At 41.9% G+C, this 25,896-nt stretch overlaps 1 protein-coding gene across 4 annotated transcripts in view; it reads right to left on the bottom strand.

The window, feature by feature from the left end:
* Window positions 1-473: 473 nt before the first annotated feature.
* The window catches only part of LOC146511702 (cadherin-20-like), a 124,389-nt gene continuing 98,966 nt past the window's right edge, over window positions 474-25,896 (bottom strand). For all 4 annotated transcript variants that reach the window (XM_085172183.1, XM_085172182.1, XM_085172181.1 and 1 more), the window contains 8 exons: window positions 24,696-24,863; window positions 23,105-23,292; window positions 22,447-22,700; window positions 14,274-14,410; window positions 11,753-11,874; window positions 11,372-11,489; window positions 8,491-8,742; window positions 474-4,456 (listed from right to left, as the gene is read on the bottom strand). In XM_085172183.1, the coding sequence (XP_085028309.1) occupies window positions 3,936-4,456; window positions 8,491-8,742; window positions 11,372-11,489; window positions 11,753-11,874; window positions 14,274-14,410; window positions 22,447-22,700; window positions 23,105-23,292; window positions 24,696-24,863 (1,760 nt within the window). In that variant the 3' untranslated portion in view covers window positions 474-3,935. The remainder of the gene's footprint in view (window positions 4,457-8,490; window positions 8,743-11,371; window positions 11,490-11,752; window positions 11,875-14,273; window positions 14,411-22,446; window positions 22,701-23,104; window positions 23,293-24,695; window positions 24,864-25,896) is intronic.

The following is a 25,896-nucleotide window of genomic DNA, read 5'->3' as shown; positions in this document are numbered from 1 at the left end:
AGGACAATTTAGCATATGATTGCAACTTTAAATAGCTGCTTTATCTTCTCAGGGACTCACACTTCTGTCACACTTCGGGGGACTGCATAATGCTCCTCGCCGCCCAAAGAAGCAGTTTATTATTCCAAATTACGCTGACAAAGATGCTCAGAGAGGAACTTTTTGTTGTCTTCCTCATTCCACTGTTATCGTCGCTTCACGGGGCATGTTTACAAAAGATTGCTCCCTGCAAGTTTTGTTCTGACCCCTGGCACAAGCGTATTTATGATGTGGACTGGATTCATCCGTCTTTTCTCTTCTACTTATCCTTATCATGATCGTGGGGGTTGGAGCCTTTCTCAGCTACCATAGGCTAAGAGACGGGGTACACCCTGGGCAGAAAGAACAGGACAGAACCCTGGAACCATGAGGAGAACGTGCAAACTAACGTGCTAACCACTGTGCCACCGTGCTGCCCGGGCTGGGTTCAATTCAGTTGTATTTAAACTGTGTCATCTCAAGCTAAATTGGGATTGCAAGTATGCAAAAATGTTGTAGAGGGGAAACCCAGAGACCCAACATATGTGATAGAGGAAGGAGGCAGCCATCTGCAGGTGGCCTAACTATCTCAGATATTGAACCTACACCTGCAAAGATGACTACAGAAAAACACAAGGAAAGAGAGGCTGGTCAGAAACCACAATGCCACTGCACTCCAGGATGATGTCACAGTTTAGAACGTTTTCATTGGAAGTCGCTTCTCAGATTCTTTAGTACATTAACTGTCAACCAACCAAACTATTTCATTGACAAAAATTACACATCAGGGTCATTTGGGAGTCCACCAACCAGTTTTTTGTAGGATCATCTATGTTAAAATTCATGGACATTATATATTCTAAAACTTTAGAAATGATATATCGTGTGATGAATAAGAATGTTCCAATTTGTATTTTAAGTATGTTTCAACTAAGAGATGGAAAAGTTTGAAATGCCTAAAGTGAGAACCAATGTTAAGTATAGACGTGTGTCAGTTTTGGGAGTGAAATTATGGAATGGACTTAATGATGAACTGAAGATGTGTTTTTCTTTGTCATTCTTCAGGAAGATTTTAAAAATTAGTATTATACAAGGTTATAGAAATTTGGTTTGTTAAAATTTTTTTGTGTTGATTTAATTTCTTGATTTGTCATTGATTTCTTTTTAAACTGTTATACAACTTATTTATCAATGCTATTTATTTTCTTGGTTAAGGATTTGATTATTTCTATGGGGGTAAGGGATAGGATAAGTATAAGCCATAAGGCTTCAGCCTATTCCTTTTTCGGTTACTGTTTGAGTACTTTTATGTAAAATTATAATCTGTTGTTGTTGACTGAAATAAAAAAATTAAAATTCAAAGATTCAAAATTCAAATTCATTTACTATGCTCTAATATGCTTTCAAATGTCTCTATTTGTATTTATACTACCTCTACTATCTAAATTGTTGTAATTTCATTAATCATAGCTTTCAATCATTTTCAGCATTCCGCTAGATCTTTATACCAAACTTGACTGAAAGTGGACCTTCCTCCAAAAGTTACCAACTGTTTGTTCAATCAAACAGTCACAGAGATCAGCATCAGAGGGTAATTGGGCCTCAAACATTGGGCCCTTAAAATCCCTTAAAGTAGCCTGTCCTGCATGCCTGCTTTAGTTTTATTTAAGGGTATCTCTGAAATTGATTCGAGCTTTCTTGGCCATGAAAATATAGTGATTACAAATTAGAACAATACAAAAATAGTTGTAGGGAAAAAAAGACTGATTTAGTAAAAGATTTTTGCAATTAATTTCACAATAGTACACAGAAATATAGCTTAAATCCTAAATGACCCCACTCAGCCACTTGGTTAATGGTTTCAATCCAGAAACCAGAAAATTGCTGGACAATGGAGTGATGGATTTACAAGAAAAAAAAACTTTATGTCAAATTATGAGAGGAAAAAAAAGTGACTTTAAAGGAAGAGAAAAATATGTGAGGAAAGAAAGCTGCAACTTTATGAGAACAAAACCCTTCAAATTATGATAGCAAAATGTGGCAACTTTATAGTGATGGAAGCAAAGGACAACAAGAAGAAAGCAGCAAAAGCATTTGATGCAAAAACTGACAAATATACAAGGAAAACATTGAAAATGTATGAGGATGCAAAACCCCCTCCCTCAAAATTTGAACCTGACTAGAAAATGAGATGAGTGGCAATTTCCCAAGGGAGACGCAGGCATCTTTGTGAAAAAAGTGGGATATTTAGGAGAAAAAGACAGCCCTCATTTGACACGCCCCTTTTAAAAGAGCTAAGATGGTGATGTCAGATGTTCAGAATGGGTCTTGACACACCAGTGAATGACATCATGATGGATACTTCCACCGTTTTTTAAGAGACCAATGAAAGATTAGCTGACGCTTGTTTGTTCCACAGGTTTTCTTTTCAAATGTGCACATGGAAGAGTCCAGACCAGACCTTGCAGAGACTAGACAGAACGTTTTGCCTTTAGCCATGCAACTCTTCATTTATTGGACTCTGCACTGCACAATGGGAGATTGTGCAAGTCAGAATTACCTACTGAGCCTCAGTGCACAGAAACAAAGCAACATGAAGACCAGAAGGCAGGCAACACCCATTTTTGACTTTTTATTACCAAGAATACAAAATATATCTACATTCACATACCACTTACTGTAGCATGACTCACAACATAGATTTCAAGTAAACTCCATCCAATTGAATTATCAAAATCTACCTCCACATCTCTCCCAGTTTGGAAAATCCTTTTGGTGTTTGTGTGTGATTTGCGGTTTTTTTTTATTCTTCTTCTAAAATGTCTTTCATTTGTCCTTTTTACAGTTGGCACTTGATGCAGGTTCTCAATGTCTCTGTAGTCCACAGGATTGGAGGATTAAGCCACATTTGTGTGGGGACAGAAAAGCAACACGGTATCTCTAACAGGACAGATCAAGCCTCGTTGCCACCAGACTCCGGCTGGCGCGGCGGTGGATCCAAAATGAAAGGCGACTCGGTCGGGCGTTTGTCCACGTGTAGTCCTTTCCGCTGTGCCACATGTCTCAGATGAGATTTGAACATCCACTACGACAAATCCAAGATTTTATTTAACTTTTTTAATAAAATGCTTCCCTCTCATCCTAATGAATGGATACCTGCTTTATGTTTTGGAGTTACAATACAAAGAGCTTAAAAATGGTACAAAAACAATAATACAGTAAACATATTAACTCTGAAACCCCACATGGGACTACGACATCGCCGTCTCCGCAGCACGTCATGTGACATTTAGAGATGCAGCTTCTCACACGGATTGAAAACAAAGGCAGTTACATCATGTATGTTACAACGTATGCGTGATCTTTGAAGATTTCCTCGTACAGTCTCGGCTTGAAGGACCCAAATAACTTAGCAGAACATATAAATACAGCAAGTGGAATAAAGAAATAAATTAAGACCTGCCACGGATGGAACAAAAACACGACTGCAGCAACGACTCCTCGCTTTGATTCTTCAAGCCCAGAACAGTGGATCAGCTTATTCAGAGTAAGTTAGTCCCGCTGTCTTGTTTTCATCTCTGGCATCAATTGCTCGGCGTCTTGAATCGAAGGGGCTCTGCCTGTGGCTGGGTCAGGCAGTTGAAGTTGGTGTGTGCTTTGAAGCCGTTCCTCAGCTTGGCCCCCAAGAGGCTGCCAGATTGGGCCTGCCTCTGAAGCCCGTCTCTGGGGTAGCTTTAAAACCTGCTGCAGGCCTTCAAGGCTGTGGAGAATAGAGGCTTCGGCAGGATTTTGATTTCTAACAGTCATGGATGTGGCCGTGAGCACATCTCAGCTTTGTCGTTGTCACTTCTTGGTTGTTTCTGTCTCTTTTTTTAAAAAAAAATCTTTTTGTTTGTAAAGGAAAAGGCCCCGTCGTCCTACCACAGTGGAGGACTGTTTGTCTCCAGCACGCCGTACATCTCAGCAAGTTTTTTAAAGCGAGGCCCCCAGTCGTTCAGGTAGTCGTACTCGTGGTCGGTGTTTGAGGCTCCAGATTGCAACGAGCTGAGGGACTCCGCGACAGAGCCTTCCCCCTCGTAAGCGTACGTCTGCAGGGAGTCGTAAGGCGGGGCGCACGGGTCCACGTCGGCTTCCAGGAGCTTCGCCAGCACGTATCCGTGAACATTGCTGTCCCCGCTGCCGCCGCCCATGACACATGCCTGAGGGACGTATCGGGACAGGCTTTCGATCTCCGGCAGCATGTCCTGTCTCATCTTGCCCAGATGGTGGTGCGCCTCACGAGGGTTCCACATGGCGGCGATGTCGAAGGCCTCGGTGTCTTCCTCGCCACCGCCTTCATCGTCATAGCGCACGATGTTCTCATGCACGTTCTCCTCCTCGTCACACAGGTAGGGCTTCTTACGATGGGTCCGCAGGGAAAGCATGAGCAGGATCATCACTGTTACAAAGGGAAAAAATAATGAGTATAGAGGCCATAAGGAATCAGTGCTTTAACCCTTTAAGACCTACCACAGAACCAAGTCCGCCAGAGCTTATATTATATTTTTACCTGCTGTAGGAGCCATTTTTGGGAGCATTTCAAGTTGCTATACATCGATACAACCATTACAGCCTAGATTTTAATAATATGTATGCATTAAGTGCATATTAATTACATACATTGCAAAAAAGTCCAATAAAGTACAAAAAAATTGAAAATCGTTTTTGTTTTTTTAACATATATTTCTAGTTAGAGAAATTTAAGAAGCTTATCCCTCAAAACTGTAAATACAAAAAAGTTGCACAAAATAGTTTCCCACCACAGGAAATTTATTTTGAGTGCCTTCATAGTTTTATTTTTGAAATACACCAATTTTTATACACTGCAGGAAAAACGAAAATAAATATTATAGTGCAAATTTGCAAAAAAGCAGCATATGCATCAAAATAAACTATTTCCAGCAGTGCAATATGAGTCCTAAACATCCCAGAAACGACACAGAAAGTCATGAAGTCAAACATAACTTTTAAAAACACCAGTATAGGCTCATTGAGCCCCGGATGGTAAAAAACTACATTTCCGCGAAAATGACGTCACTTCCGGTTTCAGGCAGGTCATGGCGGACATGCGATAGTTCGCGCTGACGTCTAATCCAATGTAGGAAGTGTTATGAACAGCTGATCGGATCGGCAAAGCGTGTTTCTGGAATATTATGTTTTTGTTGCTGCAAGCGGTTTTTATGCAGTTTTTGCAAAGCTATATGTGGAAGGAAACTGTGACCGAGGACAAGCTGATGGCATAAGATGTAAGTACAACTCCTCAGGTTTCATATGCAAAAAAAATTATTGCGCTAGCTCACGTGGTTGCAGAGCTACCGGGATTTAAAAATAGTTACGCAAAACAGAGCGTGCCCTCTCTGACCGGTTTTAAAGGGTTAAGTAAATGCTGTGACATTACCTTCCTTTATACCTTCTATTGATGGTATATTTCACTGTTGCTAAACAAACTAACCCTTGGTGCTTATGCAAAGAGACAAGGTTATTCATTTTTAAAATTCTTGGTGTTTTAATGTTAAAATGTAAAGCCAAGCCTCAACCTCTGCAGCTACAAACCATACCAACAATTGAACTTATAGGGGCTACTCCCATCTTTTATATACAGTCTATTATAGCTACTCATGGCAAAAGGTCAAGACCGGGTTTTCAAACATAAGGCCGGGGGTCCAGAAAGGCTCCAATGGGGCCGCTGGATGGCTTTGGAATATTTGAAGGAGTGCATAGATTTTTAACTTTTATAATAAGGACTCAACTTACTTATTCACATCTATGAATAATTAACTAACTCTGGGAATAGGAGCGAGTATAAAAACATTGCCAACTGATACAAAGCTCAAATAAAGATATTTTTAGAAATAACCCTTCAGCTCAAATGCATCAACAGTGTTCAGGAAGAAAAGCTTGTGCCATCAAAACCAGAATTACTGCATCTACGAGGAAAAAACATAAAATTCTCAAGAAGGTGAGCAAGGATGTTTTAAGAAAATTTACTGCTGCCTGTCAGAGCAGCAGAGCGAGTCAACCTGCTGAGCCCTCCTACCCACAGCTACAGGTCTGCAGGGAGAGATAAAGCGGGTCCTTATCGTCCCCTGGGGAACTGCAAGTGTGATGCTACAGGGCAGCTGGTGCTAATGAATGCTAGACTTTCTGCGAGGGTGAGAAAAGAAATCCATATTTAATCCTACAATGCTGATGTCACACTGGGAGATGACTCCTTTTTTGCAAACAGACTTTTTAGCCTTCGGCTGTTGTGTTGTGTCACGTCTTGGGTGATCTAAGATCTCTCGGCAGGCTGCATATTTTGCACACTTTGCTTTTTAAGTTCAGCTTCAGGGTTGAATGGCTTCTTCAGAGGGGGTATCACAAATATTTAAAGTAGCACACCGACTCGCTGAAAGGTCAGGGTGTAAAACAAAGTGCGGCAGTGATTTCAATCACGGCTCCTACCCCTGAGGCTCGCCCTCAGCTGGTTCTTTCACATCCTACAACCGAAGATTAAAATGTGGTCTGACTTGGAAAATGTTTTCCAGCCACATATTCCAGCGGTTTACGGCAGCTGCATGATGTCTTTCTGCATTCGTGCACTTCACGTTTGACCTGTCAATGAGGCAGGCGCCAAAATGAGACGAACCGTGAAGATTTCGGTGCAGAAAAAGGTTCTCATCGTGCTGGCTTTCCAACATGACATTCACAGTTTGTGCAGAGCATGATTGGACAAATCAGGGACAACTGTTTCACCAATGTTTTTCTTTTTTAAAACAGCAATCGCAGGACTCAAGGAGAAAACCACAGAATGGAGACCAAAAGCGACATTTTATAAATATTCACAAATATTAAACATGCCTAACCCTTATCCTTTAAATCTCACTTGTTACACAGGACACTTCAGGGTAAGTATAGTGGAAGGTTTTACTACAGATTCTCAGTGCTTTGTCCTTTAATTTCAGGTAGGTTTAGGTCATTAACCTGAAAACAGCGGCTGATGTTAACTATGACTTTTCTGAATAAAATCACACTGTCACACAGCTGGTTATATTTTCATATAAACACAGGTTCAAAAAGGCAGCTGAAGACAGAATTGCTTCAAGTTAAACACCCTACAATATACATCTGATGACTGTGGGGAGGAAGAACTTCCATTTAACAGAAAGAAACCACCAGCGGATCAAGGCTCAAGGACAAATGTGACAAAACACAAGCTACAGGCGTTCATTGTGACATATAAACATAAAGACAGCATAACTAAGCGATGGTTGCTTGTGCAGGTTGTCTGGATTAGCTTCTGTTTTGTCCACCCAGTGTAAAACCTGCTTTGTTAATGCTGTCCATGTCAACCCAGAGGATTCTTATAAAATAGATTCTTATTCTACTTTTAGAAAATATACAAGTAAGACTGTAAATGGAGATGGATAGTTTCTTCTATAAACCGTAAACCAGTATAATTGTCATGAAAGAGAAATTTCACTATAGATAATCTTATCCCCATCTTATCTTAATGACCTTGTAGTACCATATCACCCTATTAGAGCACTTCGCTCTCGCTCTGCAGGCCTACTTGTTGTTCCTAGAGTATTTAAAAGTAGAATGGGAGGCAGAGCCTTCAGTTTTCAGGCCCCTCTTCTGTGGAACCAGCTTCCAGTTTGGATTCAGGAGACAGACACTATCTCTACTTTCAAGATTAGGCTTCAAACTTTCCTTTTTGCTAAAGCATATAGTTAGGGCTGGACCAGGTGACCCTGAATCCTCCCTTAGTTATGCTGCAATAGATGTAGGCTGCCGGGGGATTCCCATGATGCATTGAGTTTTTCCTTTCCAGTCACCTTTCTCACTCACTATGTGTTAACAGACCTCTCTGTATTGAATCATATCTGTTATTAACCTCTGTCTCTCTTCCACAGCATGTCTTTTATCCTGTCTTCCTTCTCTCATCCCAACCGGTCAGCAGCAGATGGCCCGCCCCTCCCTGAGCCTGGTTCTGCCGGAGGTTTCTTCCTGTTAAAAGGGAGTTTTTCCTTCCCACTGTCGCCAAAGTGCTGCTCATAGGGGGTCATATGATTGTTGGGTTTTTCTCTGTATCTATGAAGCGCCTTGAGGCGACTTTTGTTGTGATTTGGCGCTATATAAATAAAATTGAATTGAATTGAAATAATAAAATCTTGTTTTGTAGCCGGCTGTAAATATGCTTAAAATTTGGCATTTTAGCATGGAAGTCTAAGGGCATTGGTTGTTGTCTTATGGAGCCAGCCTCAAGTGGCCATTACAGGAACTGCAGTTTTTGGCACTCTCTTTATATTAAAACTCAAACGTTCGTTCCCTTTAATATGTAAGAGTAATAAACCATGTAGGGCAGCAGCACTTATATATGTCACCTAAACTTAGGCTTTGTGAGCTTTTAGCTGACACGGTTATTTGCACATCATCGTAACAGCAGCTCACCCAGCAAGACGAAAATGCAGGCCAGGATGGCGATCAGAGCCCCCCTGCTGAGGCTGGCGGGCAGGCTGTAGGCCTCGGCGTTGCACGACATGACGTTGCCCTCCTGGTCGCAGCTACACACACGGATAGTCAGCGTGCTGGTGCTACTCTGAACCGGCTGCTCGTTGTCCGAGATGAAAATGGGCAAATAGAAAACGGTCTGGTCTTGCTGTGACCAACCGCCACGGCGTGTCAGGATCCACGCTGTGTTGTCTGGAAGCGAACACAGAGGTCACAAAAAGATCAAGTTAGTGTTCAGAAATACAACAATAAGATGCTTAGTGTGAGGTAGCTGCTAGCAGCAGGGTTTCATGTATGTGCTGCGTTCAGGGTAACCGAACACGCGGAGGAGTCGAGGGATGCTGGTGAGAATTGAAGACGAGCACAGCTGTGAACATGAAATGTCGACTGAAGCTACTAAATGCAGAAATATCACACCTGTTACTCACAGAGGCTTATTTCAAGACACTGATCTTTACTGTCAATATATAGCAGGAAAAAAGAGTTTTAATAGCCTCACATACATTTGATCAAACCACGGTTTCTACAGCTGTTACTGTAGTTAAAACATCCTTTAGTGCAATATTTCTGTCTAGCCTGAGGGAGAAAAAGTTAGCAAAATTATCTGATTGTTCTAAATTACTATAAATATAAGTCTGCTTTGCATTCCCTTCCCCACGCTCCTAGAATGCAATTATAATGGAGAAACACTGAATCCTTCATTATATTTTTATTAAGTAAATGAAGATATTTGAGAAGAATCATCTTTAACAATATCAAGAACATGAAGATTCATAAGAATGGGAATTGTGTGTTTTAATGAAAGGAATTAAAAGTCCTTAGCGAGTTCTAAAATGTGATAAATACAAACTCAGATGAACTACAGCACATGACACTTCATATTTGCATAACTGATTTAGGAAAAAGAAGCCAAAATGCAGCATGTGTGGTAAATACTAAGTGTACCCAGAGAGGAAAGACATCTGCAATGATCTTATAGAAGCAACTATTGCTGGACTTTAGTCTGGAAAGGTTACACAATCTTTTTCAAACAATCTGAAGTCATTCTGCAAGAGAGATTCTTGTGGAAGTGGAAGTTGTCAGGAGTGGACATCCCAGCAAACTCAACCCAAGGTCAGACTGTGCAATACTTAAAGAAACTGAGATGTAACTCTTGGGTTTTTAATAATTTGTACAGGTGTCAGTTAGTATGCTATATGTTAAAATTCTGTTACAACTAGGAGAAGACGGAAGATGGTTAGTTTGCGAGGGTTGCCAGGTATAGGCCTGTTCTCTCTAAAAAACATGGCAGCATGGCTTAGGTTTGCAAAGTTGCTGTCACTACCCGATCTGTACCGGAAACCCGATCGGTACCCCGCATGCGCAAATCTTACGTCACTTCCTCTCTTTGCCAACATTGCAATATTCAGTATATTTGAATGACACGGTTAGCGCCCAGTTAGCTCCTAGCATTTCTCAACAGCTCTGCCTCCTTTGAGAGCGTTCCCCGATTTAACAAAAGCGCCGTAAAATAAAAAGAATGGCGCCTAATTACAGACTTAATAATATTGACTTAGCAATGTGTCACGTGAAGATTCAGCAGCCAGATTAAGTGTTTACTGACAATTGACAGTGATAGCGGACATCATCATCACTATTTCAGTCAATCCTCTCCACACAGACAAGCATAAACACGCTCGACTATCACTAAATCAAATTTAACACACGTTTGTAATGACGCCAATTCAGTTTACGATAGGGTTCATTCGCTCGGTCAGCAGGTGGCAGTATCCTCGTACACTGGGGAGTAAACTGCCATTAAACGAACAGAAGAAGAAGAAAACATCTGCACATGCTCGGTACGGATCGGGTAGACCCGATTTGTACGGTCCGACTTTGCACATGCGCAGTAAGGATCGGGGAGTCCCGATCCGTAACTATCTTTTTATTTTTCGTTTTTGTCTACATTGTACTGAAATCCTTCATTATTGCAAACATTTTAAGATATACTTATTATTCTAACATTTTAACAGATACTCTGACCCATAACTATCGTAAAACGCTACGACCGGAAGTACACACCTTTCGCGCATGCGGGGTACCGATCGGGTTTCCGGTACGGATCGGGTAGTGACAGTTGCATCTGAACAAACCGCGAGACTTCTGCATTAATGTCCTCTGGACAGAAAAGACCAAAGTGGAGATGTTTGGCTATAATGTGCAGCAAGTACCAATCACAGCATGCCAGCACTAACGCCCCATACCAAGTGGTGAAGGGGTGATGATTTGGCACAGGCAGAGGACCTGGCCACCTTACAGTAGTTGACTTGACCACGAACTCCAGAGTATCTGCCTCCACTTCCAAGTATTCTAGAGCCAGTTTTGAGGCCATATGTCTGTTTCATCGAAACTGAATCATGCAGCAGGACAATGATCCCAAACACAGCAGCAACTCTACAGCAGACTGGCTGAAAAAAGAAGCAGTGTTATAGTGTAGTTTTTGTTAAAAAAACAAACACATGCTGCAGTTCATTTGAGGTTGTATTTGAATAATAATTTAAAAAATTTGACTTTTGATGATTTTTAATTATGTCCTGATTCGTAAAACCTTAGAACAGAAGGAAGCTGTACTTGCTTTTTACCACGACTGCATTAAAATGTAAAAACCATGAATATTTACTGCTGGGCTGCATATTTCCATACTACATATTTTACTGTGGATGCTGCTCTTCCATAGATAAGGAGAAACAGCGATCTTATTTTACTGGTCCGACCCACTTGAAATCAAATTAGCCTGCATGGAAAACTCGTGCATGGCACAGAACCATGACTGAACGCGTACCTTGGTTATCTTTCAGGGTGAAGTTAGGGTTGTTGACGGCCTCTGGAGCCAAGCTGTAGTAGAAGTGCTGCCCACCAAGCGGCTCGTCTGGATCTACTGCTGTCACGGTCTGGATCAGCTGGATTACAGACATGAAAGTCATATTTAAAATCTGCTAATGGCTTATTTCACTTTCAGCAAGAAATGGTAGAAGTAATAGTCGAACAGATGTTAAGTAGTGGAGAAAAATGTGTCTTTCTGGAGTACAGGTAAGGGTGGTATAAAATGTGTCTCAGATTTTACTCTAAGAGCACCAGAATATAAATTATACAAGTATTTTATCATCACTAATGACTTACAAGGACGTATTTCAAACACTGATGCAAACTGGTGTCTCCGTACCTGCCCTGCTTTGGCATTTTCACACACATACGCCTCCAGGTAGTGCATCAGCGACGGAGGATTATCATTCACATCCAGGACCCTCACGGCCACCGACACGCTTGCGATCTGTGTGGGGTTATCTGCAGGGAAACGCAAACTGGTCAGAGGCTGACGGACGGAGATAAATGACTCTGAGAAATCCTAAGGTGCAGCATGTTTGCTGTAAAAGATTAACGGAGGAGCTCAGCAGGATCCTCGCAGATATTCCCCATTACAGCCTGCCATTTGCATACCCTAACCAGCTGTGTAATAAGCTGTGAAAACACAATTAGTGCAAAGTAACTACTTTCTCAGGTTTCATCACATGATCCATCCATCAGAGGTGTGAGATTAGCTCTCGAGGTCAAAGCTCCACGTGGTCTTACTGTGCTTTAATATTCAGTGAGCGTGCTCCAACGTTGCTGACGTTGAAGAATTGGTAAATTAATAATCTACGAATTAGTTTAGTTCAAATTGAACTACACTGTGTAACAAATTAAAGTTCTGACACAATCTCCGAATTAATTATCACTTTTGGTAACAAAATGTTGACTCTATCCTAGGGCTGGGCGATATGACCCAAAATTCATATCTCGATATTTTTTAGCTGGGTGGCGATATAAGATATATATCTTGATATTTTTTTTAAAGCCATAAGTTAAGAACAAAAAGAGAGTTCTTAGTCACACTGTGTCCCAGATGTCACACAGGCATTTTTATTTACATACAGCATAATTTACATGAAGAAATTACTCAAAAATAAATTATCAGCATTTATTAAATAATCATGCTCCATAAATAAAAGAAAACAATGTTGTTTTTTCACACAATACGGTAATATTACGTTGAAGAACAGTACGTATCACTCCGCGAGGCTCCAGACTACGGTAGCCGTAATGCTCCGACAATCCATCAAGCGCTGCAGCTCCGTAGCTTACCAAAGTCGTACTAAAACATTTTTTGACAGATTGCTGAGCGCCGTGTACCACCTAAAATCGGTTCGCGGTCAGTAAGCACAACCAGAATTCATACATAAGGCGCGCTGTCAACTTTTGAGAAAATGAAAGGATTTTAGGCTGTGCAGCCCCTGTCGTTAGCGTGGTTAGCGCGGTTAGCTCGTTAGCGCGGTTAGCTTGTTAGCGCGGTTAGCTCGCTAACACGTTGACGCCGTCCAGCCCCACAACTCGCTAACTGAGATTTGCCGTGTCCATCTTGTTGCTGCCTGCAGGTGAAGTTGGGGGAGGAGGGGGAGTTGTGTTCAGTGAAGGAGAGGCGAGGCCGAGTAACGTTGCGTAGAGACAAAAGTGGACGAAAGAGAGGGAAACTTGTGGCTATGTTATAATGTAACATAGACTATATCGATATAAAGGATATTATCACATCTTATATCTCGCATGAAAATATATCGATATTTTTTAAAAACTCGATATATCGCCCAGCCCTACTCTATCCTAAACACAAAAATTCTTAAAAGATTTTTCACTTCTCACATAATCACTTTTTTAATTACTAGTATTGTTAGTGTCCGACTGCTTTTTGTGTTTAATTTAGGACATTTAGCAGTTTTTGGACTCAATTTCATTAACACAAGTAACACAAGTTTGTCATTAAGAAGCTAATGTAAAATTGTTGACACATCATAACACACATACCTTTCACAAACATGGCTCAATCTTAGTAATCTTATGTCCACAGGTCTAAAAATACTTATATCACAACTATAAATTTACAATTTCATGTGAGTTCCTCGTTATTTTTGCTCTTGAATTTACAGCAACATCCAAAAAGCTACTCGTTTTTAAAGTATGAAGAAGTGAAGTAGAGAGAAAGTTTTTTTATCGTCAGCTTTGCTTTGTTCCGGTTCATTGAAATCTTTTCCCTCTTCCTCTCTGTGCCCTTTCCGTCTCCGTCACATCTTTAATTAGCCACCATGCGGGAAGTTCTTTAATTAGTCATTAATTCAATTACCATCTCCTTTAAGGTGTGTCTACCAAACAAAGGCACAAACAGACAAACAAAGCAAAGGGAGGAGGGGTGAAGGTGACTTTCGGGGCTACCAGCTGTGTGCGGCTCTGCGGGGCATCTCCTGCTCAGCGTTACATAACTCTGCAAGAGCTGTTCTCAAAAAAAAATCACTCAGTCTGCGTTCATTCAAGTTTACTCCATCCACCTGTTTGTTTGTGTTTTCTGCATAAAGCCGCTGAATGAATCTCACAGATTTCTGCTGTTAAGTCCTTAAATTCAAACAGTTATTTAAATTTGAGCTGCAGTTTTACAGGTTATGATAACTGTATGCATGAATGATTTCTATATTTTTAAAATGTTAGCACTAATCTGTGTCACGTAGTGCTCCCATACCACCTATGGATGCAGATGCTGTTCAAAAACTACTTGTGGTTTCCTCTTTAAATAGAGACTACACTGTAATGACATAAAAGCAGCAAAAGCAGAACTCAGTTACAGCCAGATGTGTCTTTATTTGCATGCGTGTAAGACGTACTCATCTCCATGGCGAGGATGGTGATGTTGTGCCAGCCGACTTCCTCTCGGTCTAGCGAGCGCACTGTCATCAGTGACCCGGAGGTGATTTCGATGTAGAAGTACTTGTCGGGGTCACTGGATCTGTCGATGGAGTACCTGGTGACACAAGATGATGACATAATGACAACAATGGTAAATAAAATGCACCTTTGTGTAATTTTGAGTGGTTCATAGGGTAATGCACGCCAGTGTTGGGCAGTAACAGAATACATGTACCGCCGTTACGTATTTAAAATACAAAATATGAGTAACTGTATTCTGTTACAGTTACCATTTAAAAAGGTGGTATTTAGAATACAGTTACTTTGTTGAAATAAATGGATTACACGGCGGTACTTCCCTGTTTCATATTGTGGCGGGTCAGGACTGTTTGGGTTTTGTTTGACAGCTACATTCTGTTGTTCCAGGTGGCAGCGTTACGGTTGCCATGGTTACAGGGTGACGTTCTCTCTCTGCGCGTTTCCTGGGTGAGAGAGGCCTTTTTGTTGTTGTTGTGCTAAGCTAATAGGCAAAATGCTACAGGTATAGCTCTAAAGAATGTAGCATCATAGGCAGTGTAGTCCGTGCTGCAGGGAGAATGGACTGCCATACACGTTATGTGTCTGTGAGCGAGGGAGGGAGAAAAAGGAAAAGTACGAGCTGTCATCGAGCAAAAACGGGAGCTGGAAGCATGTAAATATAATAATAACCACTGCAGCCAAAAAGAGTGCCTGACGAGCCCAGTTGTAAGTAAGCTATTAAGACTCGACTGTACACCGTGTTCGTGTTTTCCTCCAAAAACAATAAGTTCCGTTGGAGCAGCCTTTCAACGCCTCTCTCTGTCTCTCGCTAGCAAAGTTGACCCAGACAACAAAGTAAAGCTAGTTTTCGGCTACGAGCCCGACACAGAACCCACCGTATTAGCCAGAGGTCCTTTACTACGGTTCGGAGCCGCGGACCTTCAGTAACAGTAATAAATCACAGCAATAGTACATTCATGTAGTTGTAAACAGCATGATAATATATTAAGTAATCCAAAGTATTCAGAATACGTTACTCTCATTGAGTAACGTAACGGAATACGTTACAGAATACATTTTGGGGCATGTATTCTGTAATCTGTAATGGAATACATTTTAAAAGTAACCTTCCCAACACTGATGCACGCACACATAATCCAGCGCGTGACCCACGCGTGGATGTGTGTGATAAGATGTCAGGCTGGAAACTCCTGAGGGAACTATGAGAAGAGGCTCCAGATAAGACTTAATCAGAGCATCTGCCTCCGCTGCCAAACTTCCAACACGTTGGGACATGCAGACCTGCAGAGTGCCGCCCTGGCTCGTTTCCTGCCACCGTGGGCCGTTTTCCAGAAACGCTCTTTTGAGAGAGACACGCAGCAACAACAACAACCGGCCACACTCACACACACACACAGGAGGAGAGGGATGAAGAGCGCATCCTCTTCCAGGCTGTGGAGCAGAAACCAGTTTATTCACACAGAGATGGAGCTCACCTGTCACTGCCGTGCTCTCCTCTCACCTGGAAGAGCCGCCGATGTGTGTTTCAACCAGGAAACAAGCACATGTGTGTAAATCTGCGATCTGATCTGATGATAACTCGCATGTTGTTGCACTTTCATTTTTTCCAAACATAAGAGAAAAAAATGAAAGTAAACTGTATTCTGTTAAATTCCTTAAAGGAACGTTAAAATGATGGTATAACAGAGCGTCGGTGACGTAAGATTTTCTTCTGCGGTAATATAGGACCAGTGAACACTAGACAGCACTTATTGAGCAGAAAATCTCTCATATGCTGAGGCAAGACTAGCATGCACAGATGATCAATAATAGCTTATGAAAAACCCACTTTTGTGCTATTTTGAACTTTTATAATTTGATCTGAGAGCAATGCATTCACGCGGATATAACACATCTTCTCCTTCACTGCATCCACGAACCTCCTCCGAGGCCGCCTTCTTTTCCTCCTGTCTGGCAGCTCCGTCTTCAACATCCTCCAAATAAAAGTTTTAGCATCTTCAGCTCTGCCACCTCCAGCTCGACCTTCTATCTGCTTGTTTCACTCTTGCTGCTAACCTTTAGTCAGAAATCACTCCTGACACTCATTTCCACCCACACCACCCTCTCCTTCATCACTTTTGTGCATCTCAATTGTTTTGGATTGTTTACCAGAGGTATTTCAACTCAGGTACCTTCACTAACTGTACATCTGTCTCCCCCCTCATTCACACACATGCATTGTGTCTTGCTTCCATTGACATTCATTCCTCTTCTCTCCAGACCATACCTCCACCTCTGCAGCTCTCTTCTACCTACTCATTACTTTCACTACAGATCACAGTGTCATCTGCAAACATCAGAGTCTTCACCATAGACTTCTATCTGACCTTATCTGTCAACCTGTCAAACAATACCCCCACCTTGAACCCATCTGTCACTCGTACTGCACATCCTATCACTCTCTCGTTGTCCATATTCATGTCTAGCACCACTTTCTCTCCCACTCATAACTAGGGATGGGTATTGTTTAGGTTTTATCCAATACCGGTGCCAAACCGGTACTTTTGAAACGGTGCCGGTGCTTAAACGGTGCCCAAACCGGTGCTTAAAGAATGGAAAACACAAACTTTGTCCAAAAACCTCTCATGTTCAGCTGTTTTTTTGTAAAAAGATAACAATGTTAGCCTTTTCTGCAGGTATAGGGGATTTATGGTATCACTCTTGGCTGGAAGCAGTGCTTAAACAATGGGCCGCTGAGTTTGCATAGTTTGCTGTAAAGTGCAGCCAGACTTTTGACCGCTTCGCCTTGGGCATTTTTAATCTGTAGCTCTGCTCTAAAAGAACGTAGTACCTGGACCCGCCTACTATCCTCGAAAACGTAAAATGATTGGCTAGAATCTAAAGTGTATCATTCCATACCAGTTGGTGGCGGTAATGCACCTTTCAGTTGTTTGCCAACCACCAATACAAATGTAAGGAAGAAGAAAGTGTGTCACAGCTCAGGAAAAAAAAAGCACCGAAATGTGCGCTGCTTTTCGGTCTGGTTACTACCGTTTATGTCAGAACCGGTACCATCATGGCACCGGATACCGGTACCCATCCCTACTCATAACTTCATCGTGTAGCACCACAGTTCCTCCTCATGTAACCTGTCATATGCTTTGTTTTTCACTGCTGCAAATCCTGATATTTTAGTCTGAACTTGCCCTGGTTAAGTCTTCTCTTTTAATAAATATGACCAGTTTTATTTGTCTTGCAGAAGCGCATTAAATGCATCACAACATACTGACACAGGCAACATACTGAAGGAAGAAATATTTTTGCCTTTAAATGACTAATTAACACACATGCTGTTGTGATCATCACCAGATGCAGATATCAAATGTTTAATATAAGTCTGTCGCTGGCACACTGAGGCATTAGCAGCAGACTGTGCTTGCAGACTTGCTCGCTGTGCGCGTTTTTGACCGACTGCCGACAGGAAACGGTCGTGATTGGCATGTCTGCCGCTGGCGAGGATCTCCCTGAAGGATCTCTATTAATATCACTGGTCCACAGTCCTGAGGAGAGGGGGAGGGGGCGGTGTGTGTGAAAAAGCAGGTGAAAAAGTGTGAGGTGAGTGCATACAGATGTATCTGCCAGTCACGCTGCAGCGCAGAGAGGACGGAGAGTTGACAGATGAGGCAGACAGAGACACTGAAGGTCACCTGCTGCTTGTTGTTATCTGCCATCTGATGTTGCTGTTGCTGCAACAGCTGATTCCTCAGTTATCTGCAGCTCCCGTTGCCAAAACTCGCTTTTTGAAAATCTCTCATTGATGCTCGTTTGTCTGAAGATTTTAGTCACACAACATTTTCAGACCGCAACTTCAGCTGCTCTGAATCCTGTTGCTTCCAGATATTAGAAATCAGTTTTCTGCTGACGGTCGTGATTGGGTCTTTTATTAATCACCAAAACCTTGGATGGCTACCTGTAGCTCTCCCATAGCAAAAAAAAAAAAGTCTTAGAGTTACTTTTGCTAGTCTCTCTGTCACATCAGTAAACATGAGGATTACTGGGGTGATCGTGGCTCAAGAGTTGGGTGTTCGTCTTGTAATCGGAAGGTCGCCGGTTCGAGCCCCGGCTCGGACAGTCTTGGTCGTTGTGTCCGTGGGCAAGACACTTCACCTACCGCCTACTGGTGGTGGTCAGAGGGGCCGATGGCGCAATATGGCAGCCTCGCCTCTGTCAGCCTGCCCCAGGGCAGCTGTGGCTACAAACTGTAGCTTGCCTCCACCAGTGTGTGAATGTGAGAGTGAATGAATAGTGGCATTGTAAAGCGCTTTGGGTGCCCCGAAAAGCACTATATAAATACCATCCATTATTATTACTTTATAAACTCGGCCACTTGTGTCAGTATAAAATAAAAACATTGAGCTCATTTTCAAATTCTTACTCTAAAAGTCACTAAGGAGGATTATCCAGTGTTAGAGTTGAACACAAATCATTAACCAATGGTTGAACAAATTGATCCGCCTCTTCTCCTCACAACAAACAAACAAAGGTGAGAGCAGTGGCTCACACTATGGTTGCTGTGAACAGAATGCATCCATCGTTAATGTCTTTAGTAACACCTGTGCTTTCCTGTTTCGAAGTGTTAAAAAGAAGCTGATTAAAAAGAAGATGGACTGTTTGTTCTGTTCTTTTCTTTGGAGAAAAGCCACTTCAACAGCTTCAGAACTTCAAGTGAACGAGCTCAGCTTTTACTGATCATAGACAGACATGTGAGAGAAGTCTCCTTGTCCTCATTACTAGGCCGTAATAAGAAAAACGGCTTTTACTGTCAATAAATAGCAGGCTTTTATAACAGTGAGTCAGTAAAGAATGATGCATTTGAACTTGTTCTAAGAACTTCCAGAATACCGCAGGCCACTTCAGTCGCAGCAGTACACAATAACCTCATTGATGAATGTGTACACGGAGCGTCAGCTGCATCTTGTGATTTTAAGAAGCCTCAGTCTTCAAACAGCAAACAAAAGGGCTGTTTTTAGGGGAAATGGAGGGAGAAAAAAATCCATTTTCTGCTATGAGGTTCATTTGAAAAGCACAAAAATAAAACACATTCTCTAGGCCGAGAGAATATTTTTTAATGTGTCCTGAACAATAGTTCTCCAGGCTTTTCTTTGGACATTGGCTGCTTTTTCACTTATTTTCTGTCCAGTCCTTGTAAGAATATTTTAAAACCATATAATCCTGACCTATGAGTCCTTCGAGGATAAAAAGGCATCGAACTGAAGGGATGAACCAGTGTTGCATCTACACATAACAGAGCACTTAGCAAAGAACCAATTTTAAATGGTCTCCTTAGCCACTTTTTCACTACCAGCCTGTGGCGAAAACACATAAACATATTTCCCCATTTCTTTAGTTGAATGTATGAAAGATGTCAAACCGTCAAATTGAATTTTTCTACCAACAAGATGATTCTTGAAGAGCTTTTAGCTGAAAGCCTGATATATCTAAGCATGGTAGTGTCCTTAAAAGATTGTGAAAATGAAGGACAAAAGAAGAAATGGCTCATTGCCACATTCACCTATTCATACAGGCACTTTTTCCTGTCCTTAAGTGCTTTCTATCTAACATTCATACGCATTCACAGCCATCTGTAAAACACGGTGGTTTGGGCCCACTTTACAGACAGGAGAAATTGTCAAAATTGATCAAATTATGAACACAAAGAAGTACAGTCAGATTTCTATCCACCATGTAACACCAACTGGGATGTATCTCATTAGTAATGGCTAAATCTTTCAGCATGACAATGATTTCAAACACACTGCCAGTGCAGTAAAATCATACCTGGGTAGAAAAACACAATCAGTCGTAGATTGTCCTCCTCAGAGCTCGGACCTCCACGTTACAGAAGTGTGGGGTCATCTGAAGGTAGCTAACATCCAAAGATGAGCTTTTCCTTCAAGAAGGTTGGAGAATTGTTCCTAAAGACTACTTAAATAAATGATAAGGAAGCTTTCCTAAGAGAGTTCAGGCTGTGTTGAAAAATAAAGGTGCTCCTACCAGAAATCGACTTTCAAGCTCATTAGGATCCTCAAAACTGTTTCTGTAAATATTTTCTGTGTTTTGTTTTGCATGTGTTGCAGGTATGCATGTATGTCCATGTACATTTGCACATGTTTAAATAAATCACCTATTTCTCTCACCCCAACTGGTCGCAGCAGATGGCCGCCCCTCCCTGAGCCTGGTTCTGCCGGAGGTTTCTTCCTGTTAAAAGGGAGTTTTTCCTTCCCACTGTCGCCAAAGTGCTTGCTCATAGGGGGTCATATGATTGTTGGGTTTTTCTCTGTATCTATGAAGCGCCTTGAGGCGACTTTTGTTGTGATTTGGCGCTATATAAATAAAATTGAATTGAATTATTTCCTCATCTCACAGCAAAATATGAAGAAATGGAGGATGACTTAAGACTTCTGCAGTACTGTTGTACAGTTGAGTTGCATGACGTGTTACCTGTCAGTGAAGGGGAAAACAATAGAAGTCAATATAGTGAAAGAGGACAAAAAGCCTGACACAGCACTCGGGTTAAACTGCTGAGTGTCTGTGCAGACGGATGAAGTGAGCAGCAAACACACACAGAGTCATCTACATCGTCTTCCTTTACTTTTCACCCTGATCGAGGTTGAAAAAAGGGAAAGCTGGGACGAGGTGCAGCTTGTGTGAAGCGCTCAGTCACCCCCGCAGTCGCTCATTCCTTCAGATGATTAATAGCCTAATTAAAAGGCTTTATGTCTAATTAGTTTATGAAAGGTGCAGTCTGGACGATCAACGCGCCACGCAACATCTGTTCTACCTGAGCACAAACCAGACTGAAATAAATGACATGCGTCGTCAGCGTCTCCACTTCTGCGTGGTCTTTGGTTGTTACACAGATTAGTCCTCTATCTCGTGTCAGCTGTCCTGCTCTGAACATACATGTGGATAAATGGGAGCTCAGTCATATCAGCCTGCAGCTGCAGCCAGCTGTGAGTTGTGTTGTGATGCTGCCCCCTGCTGGTAAACAGGTTACTTTACTCTTATTTTACTTTAAACTAATGAAAATGCAGATTTAACTAAATATGATGCTCCAGATAGACTGCAGCTATTACATTATTAAATTACTGAATTGACAACGCTGGTAAAATTGTGATGAAATCAATGAAAATTACCTACATATTTTAAATACATTTTGGTTTATAAGTTTCCAAGCTTATAGAAGAGTTGCTTTGGGAAGTGGGAATTTTTTTTTAACCTCTGTTTTAAATTCACTCATAAGTTTAATCTCCGAGAGAACCCAAACACATTCTGTGAGTCTTTCTTGGTTCCAGTTGACTGGTTTTAGTCAATGGCGGGATGGGTAATTTGTTTGCCGAACACAAATTTACTCATTGATGCATCTCAGAATTGGTTCAGTTTACTGCCTTCTGAAGCCAGTGGTCTCGGAAGCTGATCGAGGCTGGGCTGTTGGCATGCAGAATGTTGGGATGCATATCCATGAGAGCACCATACCTGATCTGATTGTTTCTGGTGGAATCTGAGCCACCGAGATGAGGCATTCCAACCTAAGCTTGTGCCATATACAGACTTCTCTAGCCACCATTTAGTCCCTGTGTCTCTGAACATGTTGGGTTGATGCCTTCATCAGGCTCAACCAGTGACCTTTGCACCCACTGAAGGCTACACTTATCCAAGAATGGTGAAAAAACCCTCAGATACAGATTGTACAGTCCATGTTTAGACAGTGACTGCTAGCATCACATCCAGATAAGGCCACACCTTTTATCAAGCATCTTGTGTCTAAATATATTATAGTGTTGGTGCATAAAATCTGAAGCCAGTAGAAACAACAAAGAGGACTTTCAGCAGACATCTGCACAGAAATTCTGCTAAATCAAACCATACGACGCACATAACTGGAGCATTATCACAAAAAATAGAAACTTTGCCTTTGAGGTTGTTGTTTTTTTTGTCGTATCAAGGGTATTTATTGACCTATTTAAATGCTTAAAATGTAGACGAAACTCTTGCACAGTAAGCATGTTTGCAGTAAAACTGCAAAACTACTGAAGCACATAAAATCTGTAGTGGTTTATTTGTCATCCTCACCTCACAGTGTTGTTGGCAGCATCCGGATCCCTCGCTGACACGGTCTTCACCATAGTCCCGATCTCTGCGTCCTCTGGCAGCTCGACGTAGTACGCCGGCGAGTCGAACAGCGGGGGCTCGTCCACGTCCTCTATGCTCACGTGCACGATGGTGACGTCCTTGAAGGGCCCGCGGTGGCGAAAGGCCGGATCCAAGTGGGTGTTGGCTCCCTCCACCTTTAGAGTGTAGCTTGGCTTGATCTCAAAGTTTAGCGGCTGATGGGGTAACACGCAAAAAGATTTTAAACTTTTAAAAATGAACTTAAGAGGATTGAGATTAAAAGGTTAAACTGCTGGTATTTCATGGTAAAATCAGCGAACGCTGGGCCTATCTGCAGGAACTGTCCAGCTCAAAATGAAAAATAAATATTAAGTATTTATTTCAGTGCTGAATTGACTGAAGAGATGCTGCAAAAAGAATGTGATCTTTCCCTCACTCAAGGTGAAATTAAACTGATTCCTGAAGGGGCTTTTGAGTGTAGGACAAAGACGCCTTTCAGCCTTTTGTAAATGATAAAAAATGGACTGTTTCTTTTTTTAAAAAAAGAAAAAGAAATTGGATAGTTAATATCTATATCATAATATCATCTTCATCTCTATCACAGATCTTTAGTCTGTACCTTTTTCACTGTGATAATGCCAAAGAGGTTTGTAGGGTCGGTGCTGATGTCAAAGGTGTCCCTTCCATCCCCATCGATGATGCTGTACTTCATCTCAGCATTGACCCCAATGTCCCTGTCCTTCGCCCAGATGCGTCCCACCACCGACCCCACAGGAGCCGACTCGGGAATGCTCATCTGGTACAGCCCTGAAGACACAGATTAACATGAGTGTAATCAAACTGGTTCACTTTTCAGTCCTCTAGAGGGAGCCAAACCTCTTCGGCTCCTCTTGTCTCCAAACCACATCTCAAGCCGGATGAAATAAATGGCTCCATAAACGCCTCACAATTGGGTTATCTACTGTCTCATGGGTCGGCTTGAATTTCATCTACCGTTTAACCTCAAAGAAGAGGTGACAGCTGCCCAATTTGTGGAGCTCCCCGCAGCCTTAAAGCGAAACGCTTGCACATTGTGTTTGTCGGAGGGGAATCCCTGAAGCTCTTCACAACCGATCAAAGTTCCATCGGAGTGATGGCGTTAATTGGTTTGGGGACTGGTGATGGAGGAGGAAGTGGGCGCTGGGTGTTTTCTTTGTCTAACAGCGAAGCCACTGGTCGGCCATGCCGAGATGACCGCAGACAGCTAGACAAACCCCTGACCTAATGAGAGAAGTAGAAATTGGTATATTGAAAGAGACAGCATGGGGCGTCTGGTGGCTGGGAAGAAGGAGAAGAGGGAGGGAGGGAGGAGGCCAGAGGGTAAATGACTGGGGATTGGTGGCTAGAAGTGGACAGAGGGGCTAATGGCTTGGGTTCTCCAGAGAAATGAAGTGGATAGATGTAGAGATGAGGAGTTTTGCACAGTTCTTATTGGGGGCAGTTTTAAAAATACACAAAGCACACCACGAGTGAGGTGTCAACCCTGAAACTAAACAGTGATCTCAGGGTCATTTCAGGGCTCTGAGTTTGGGTTTCTGGCCTGTCTCAGCTGCAGCACACTCAGGCTGTACTACGATGCACAACGCAGAGTTCAGTGTAAAGTCAGCACCATTTTAAGGCCAAAAACACCAACTGGCTCAAAATCGAGACTTAATCCTTCTTCTTACCAAAAATAATAAAAGAGTATCAGTACTATGCTGAACCATAAAAATATACACTACTGCATGATAAGGTCGACATCTGAGCTTTCTCCAGAGACTTAACTTTGAAAAGAGGACTTCTTATGAAGATTAAAAAAAGTGTTTACTGCAGTAGAAGTTAAATGGTTGTTTGTTTTTCCTTTTAGTTCAGTCATTTGTCTGATAAAAATTAAGAGCTAATTTGTGGACTGCTGGTTGGACAAATCAGCTCACTGGAAGAATATCTTCTGACATTTAAAGTAATGCTTTGTTTCAGCCCTCATTACCTCAGGGAGTCATAGCTCAAAGCTGCACAGTTTGTATATACTTAGAGGCTTTTTCTTTTGCTTTTCAAAGTTTCCCTGCAGTATATCACATGCTGCTGTTTCATAGCTGCTGAGACAAAGTACATGTTGCTCCTCCTCGAGGCTGATATGGGTTCAAGTAGAAAATAAATAAAACTAAGAAAAACATCTGCAGAGGGTTGCTTACTTTGATCAAACATGGGCGGGTTGTCGTTGATGTCGCTGAGTGTGATGTTGACAGTAGTGGTGCCGGCTAGCCCCCCCAGCTGCCCGCCCATGTCCTTGGCCTGGATGACCACAGTGTAGTTTTCTCTGGTCTCGCGGTCCATGTCTGCCAGGGACACACGGACCACGCCTAAAAACAGCGAGGCAAATTAAAGGTCAGTTGACACAGACTGAGGTGAAGCAGCCAAAGGATGGTGTCCTGAAATGAACGTAAAACCTTGATGATCAACTTTGCTGTTCTACTTTTGACAACCAGCACAGTCTTGTGGCTTTTTATTAAAAAAATAATAATGAAACCTGTTTCTGGATACCATTTTTCATCTACCTGGTCTCATTTTATACTGATCTCTGTCCTCCGCACACAAAAATTACAATTTCCAGCATCTCTTTGAATCTGTGCATGAAGAATAACGCAAGTCATGAATGCAAAAAGAGTTCAAACCCATCGCTAGCAAGGTGTACCAAATAAAGTCGCCAGTAAATGTGCATTCTGCCCAAAAGGTGATCTGCTGGTGCCTGGGGGGCTTGAGAGGAGTCCAGTGTCATCCTAATACACATGCATGCATGAATCATCCTCGCACCACACACCACAACTAATTAGATTCTCTAATTTAGAGTCTCCCACCCGAACACACATTACTGTTATTTCTCATTTGGATATCCAATATGTTAGTATGATATGATGCTATGGCAACTGTACACTGTTTTTAAATTTTAAATTGTGCAAGCTAGCAGAATGACAGTCTAGTTAGTTTATGCCTGATGAAAAATGAAAAAAGTTTTCTTTTAGAAATCATAATTAATATTTTCCTCATTAATGATGCGTCTCACAAACCATCCTCTGTTTTTCAGGATGTTAATTTTTATGCAGATTAACCACTGTGCCTGCAGACATATGTGCAATCTGTGCATCATTACTGTGGACGCCACTTAAGCCCAATAATCTCATTGTCATGTTAATGAAACCAGGTTCAAATTACTTTTTTGGCTTTGTGACATGGTGCATTATCATGCTGAGAGCAGTCATTAGGAGATTGAAAACCAATGCGAATGACCAGCAACGGTTAAGGGGAGACATGGTATTCAGATAATAATGAATCACAATCTACGGGCAAATGTCCCAGACCACAAAGAGTCAATCAACACCCAAGCTGGGAAATATG

Source organism: Neolamprologus multifasciatus, chromosome 9 (genome assembly GCF_963576455.1).
Source record: "Neolamprologus multifasciatus chromosome 9, fNeoMul1.2, whole genome shotgun sequence".
NCBI classification, from domain to species: Eukaryota; Metazoa; Chordata; class Actinopteri; order Cichliformes; family Cichlidae; genus Neolamprologus; species Neolamprologus multifasciatus.
The sequence above is the reverse complement of the archived record's forward strand: the minus strand, read 5'-3'. Positions and strand labels throughout refer to the sequence as shown.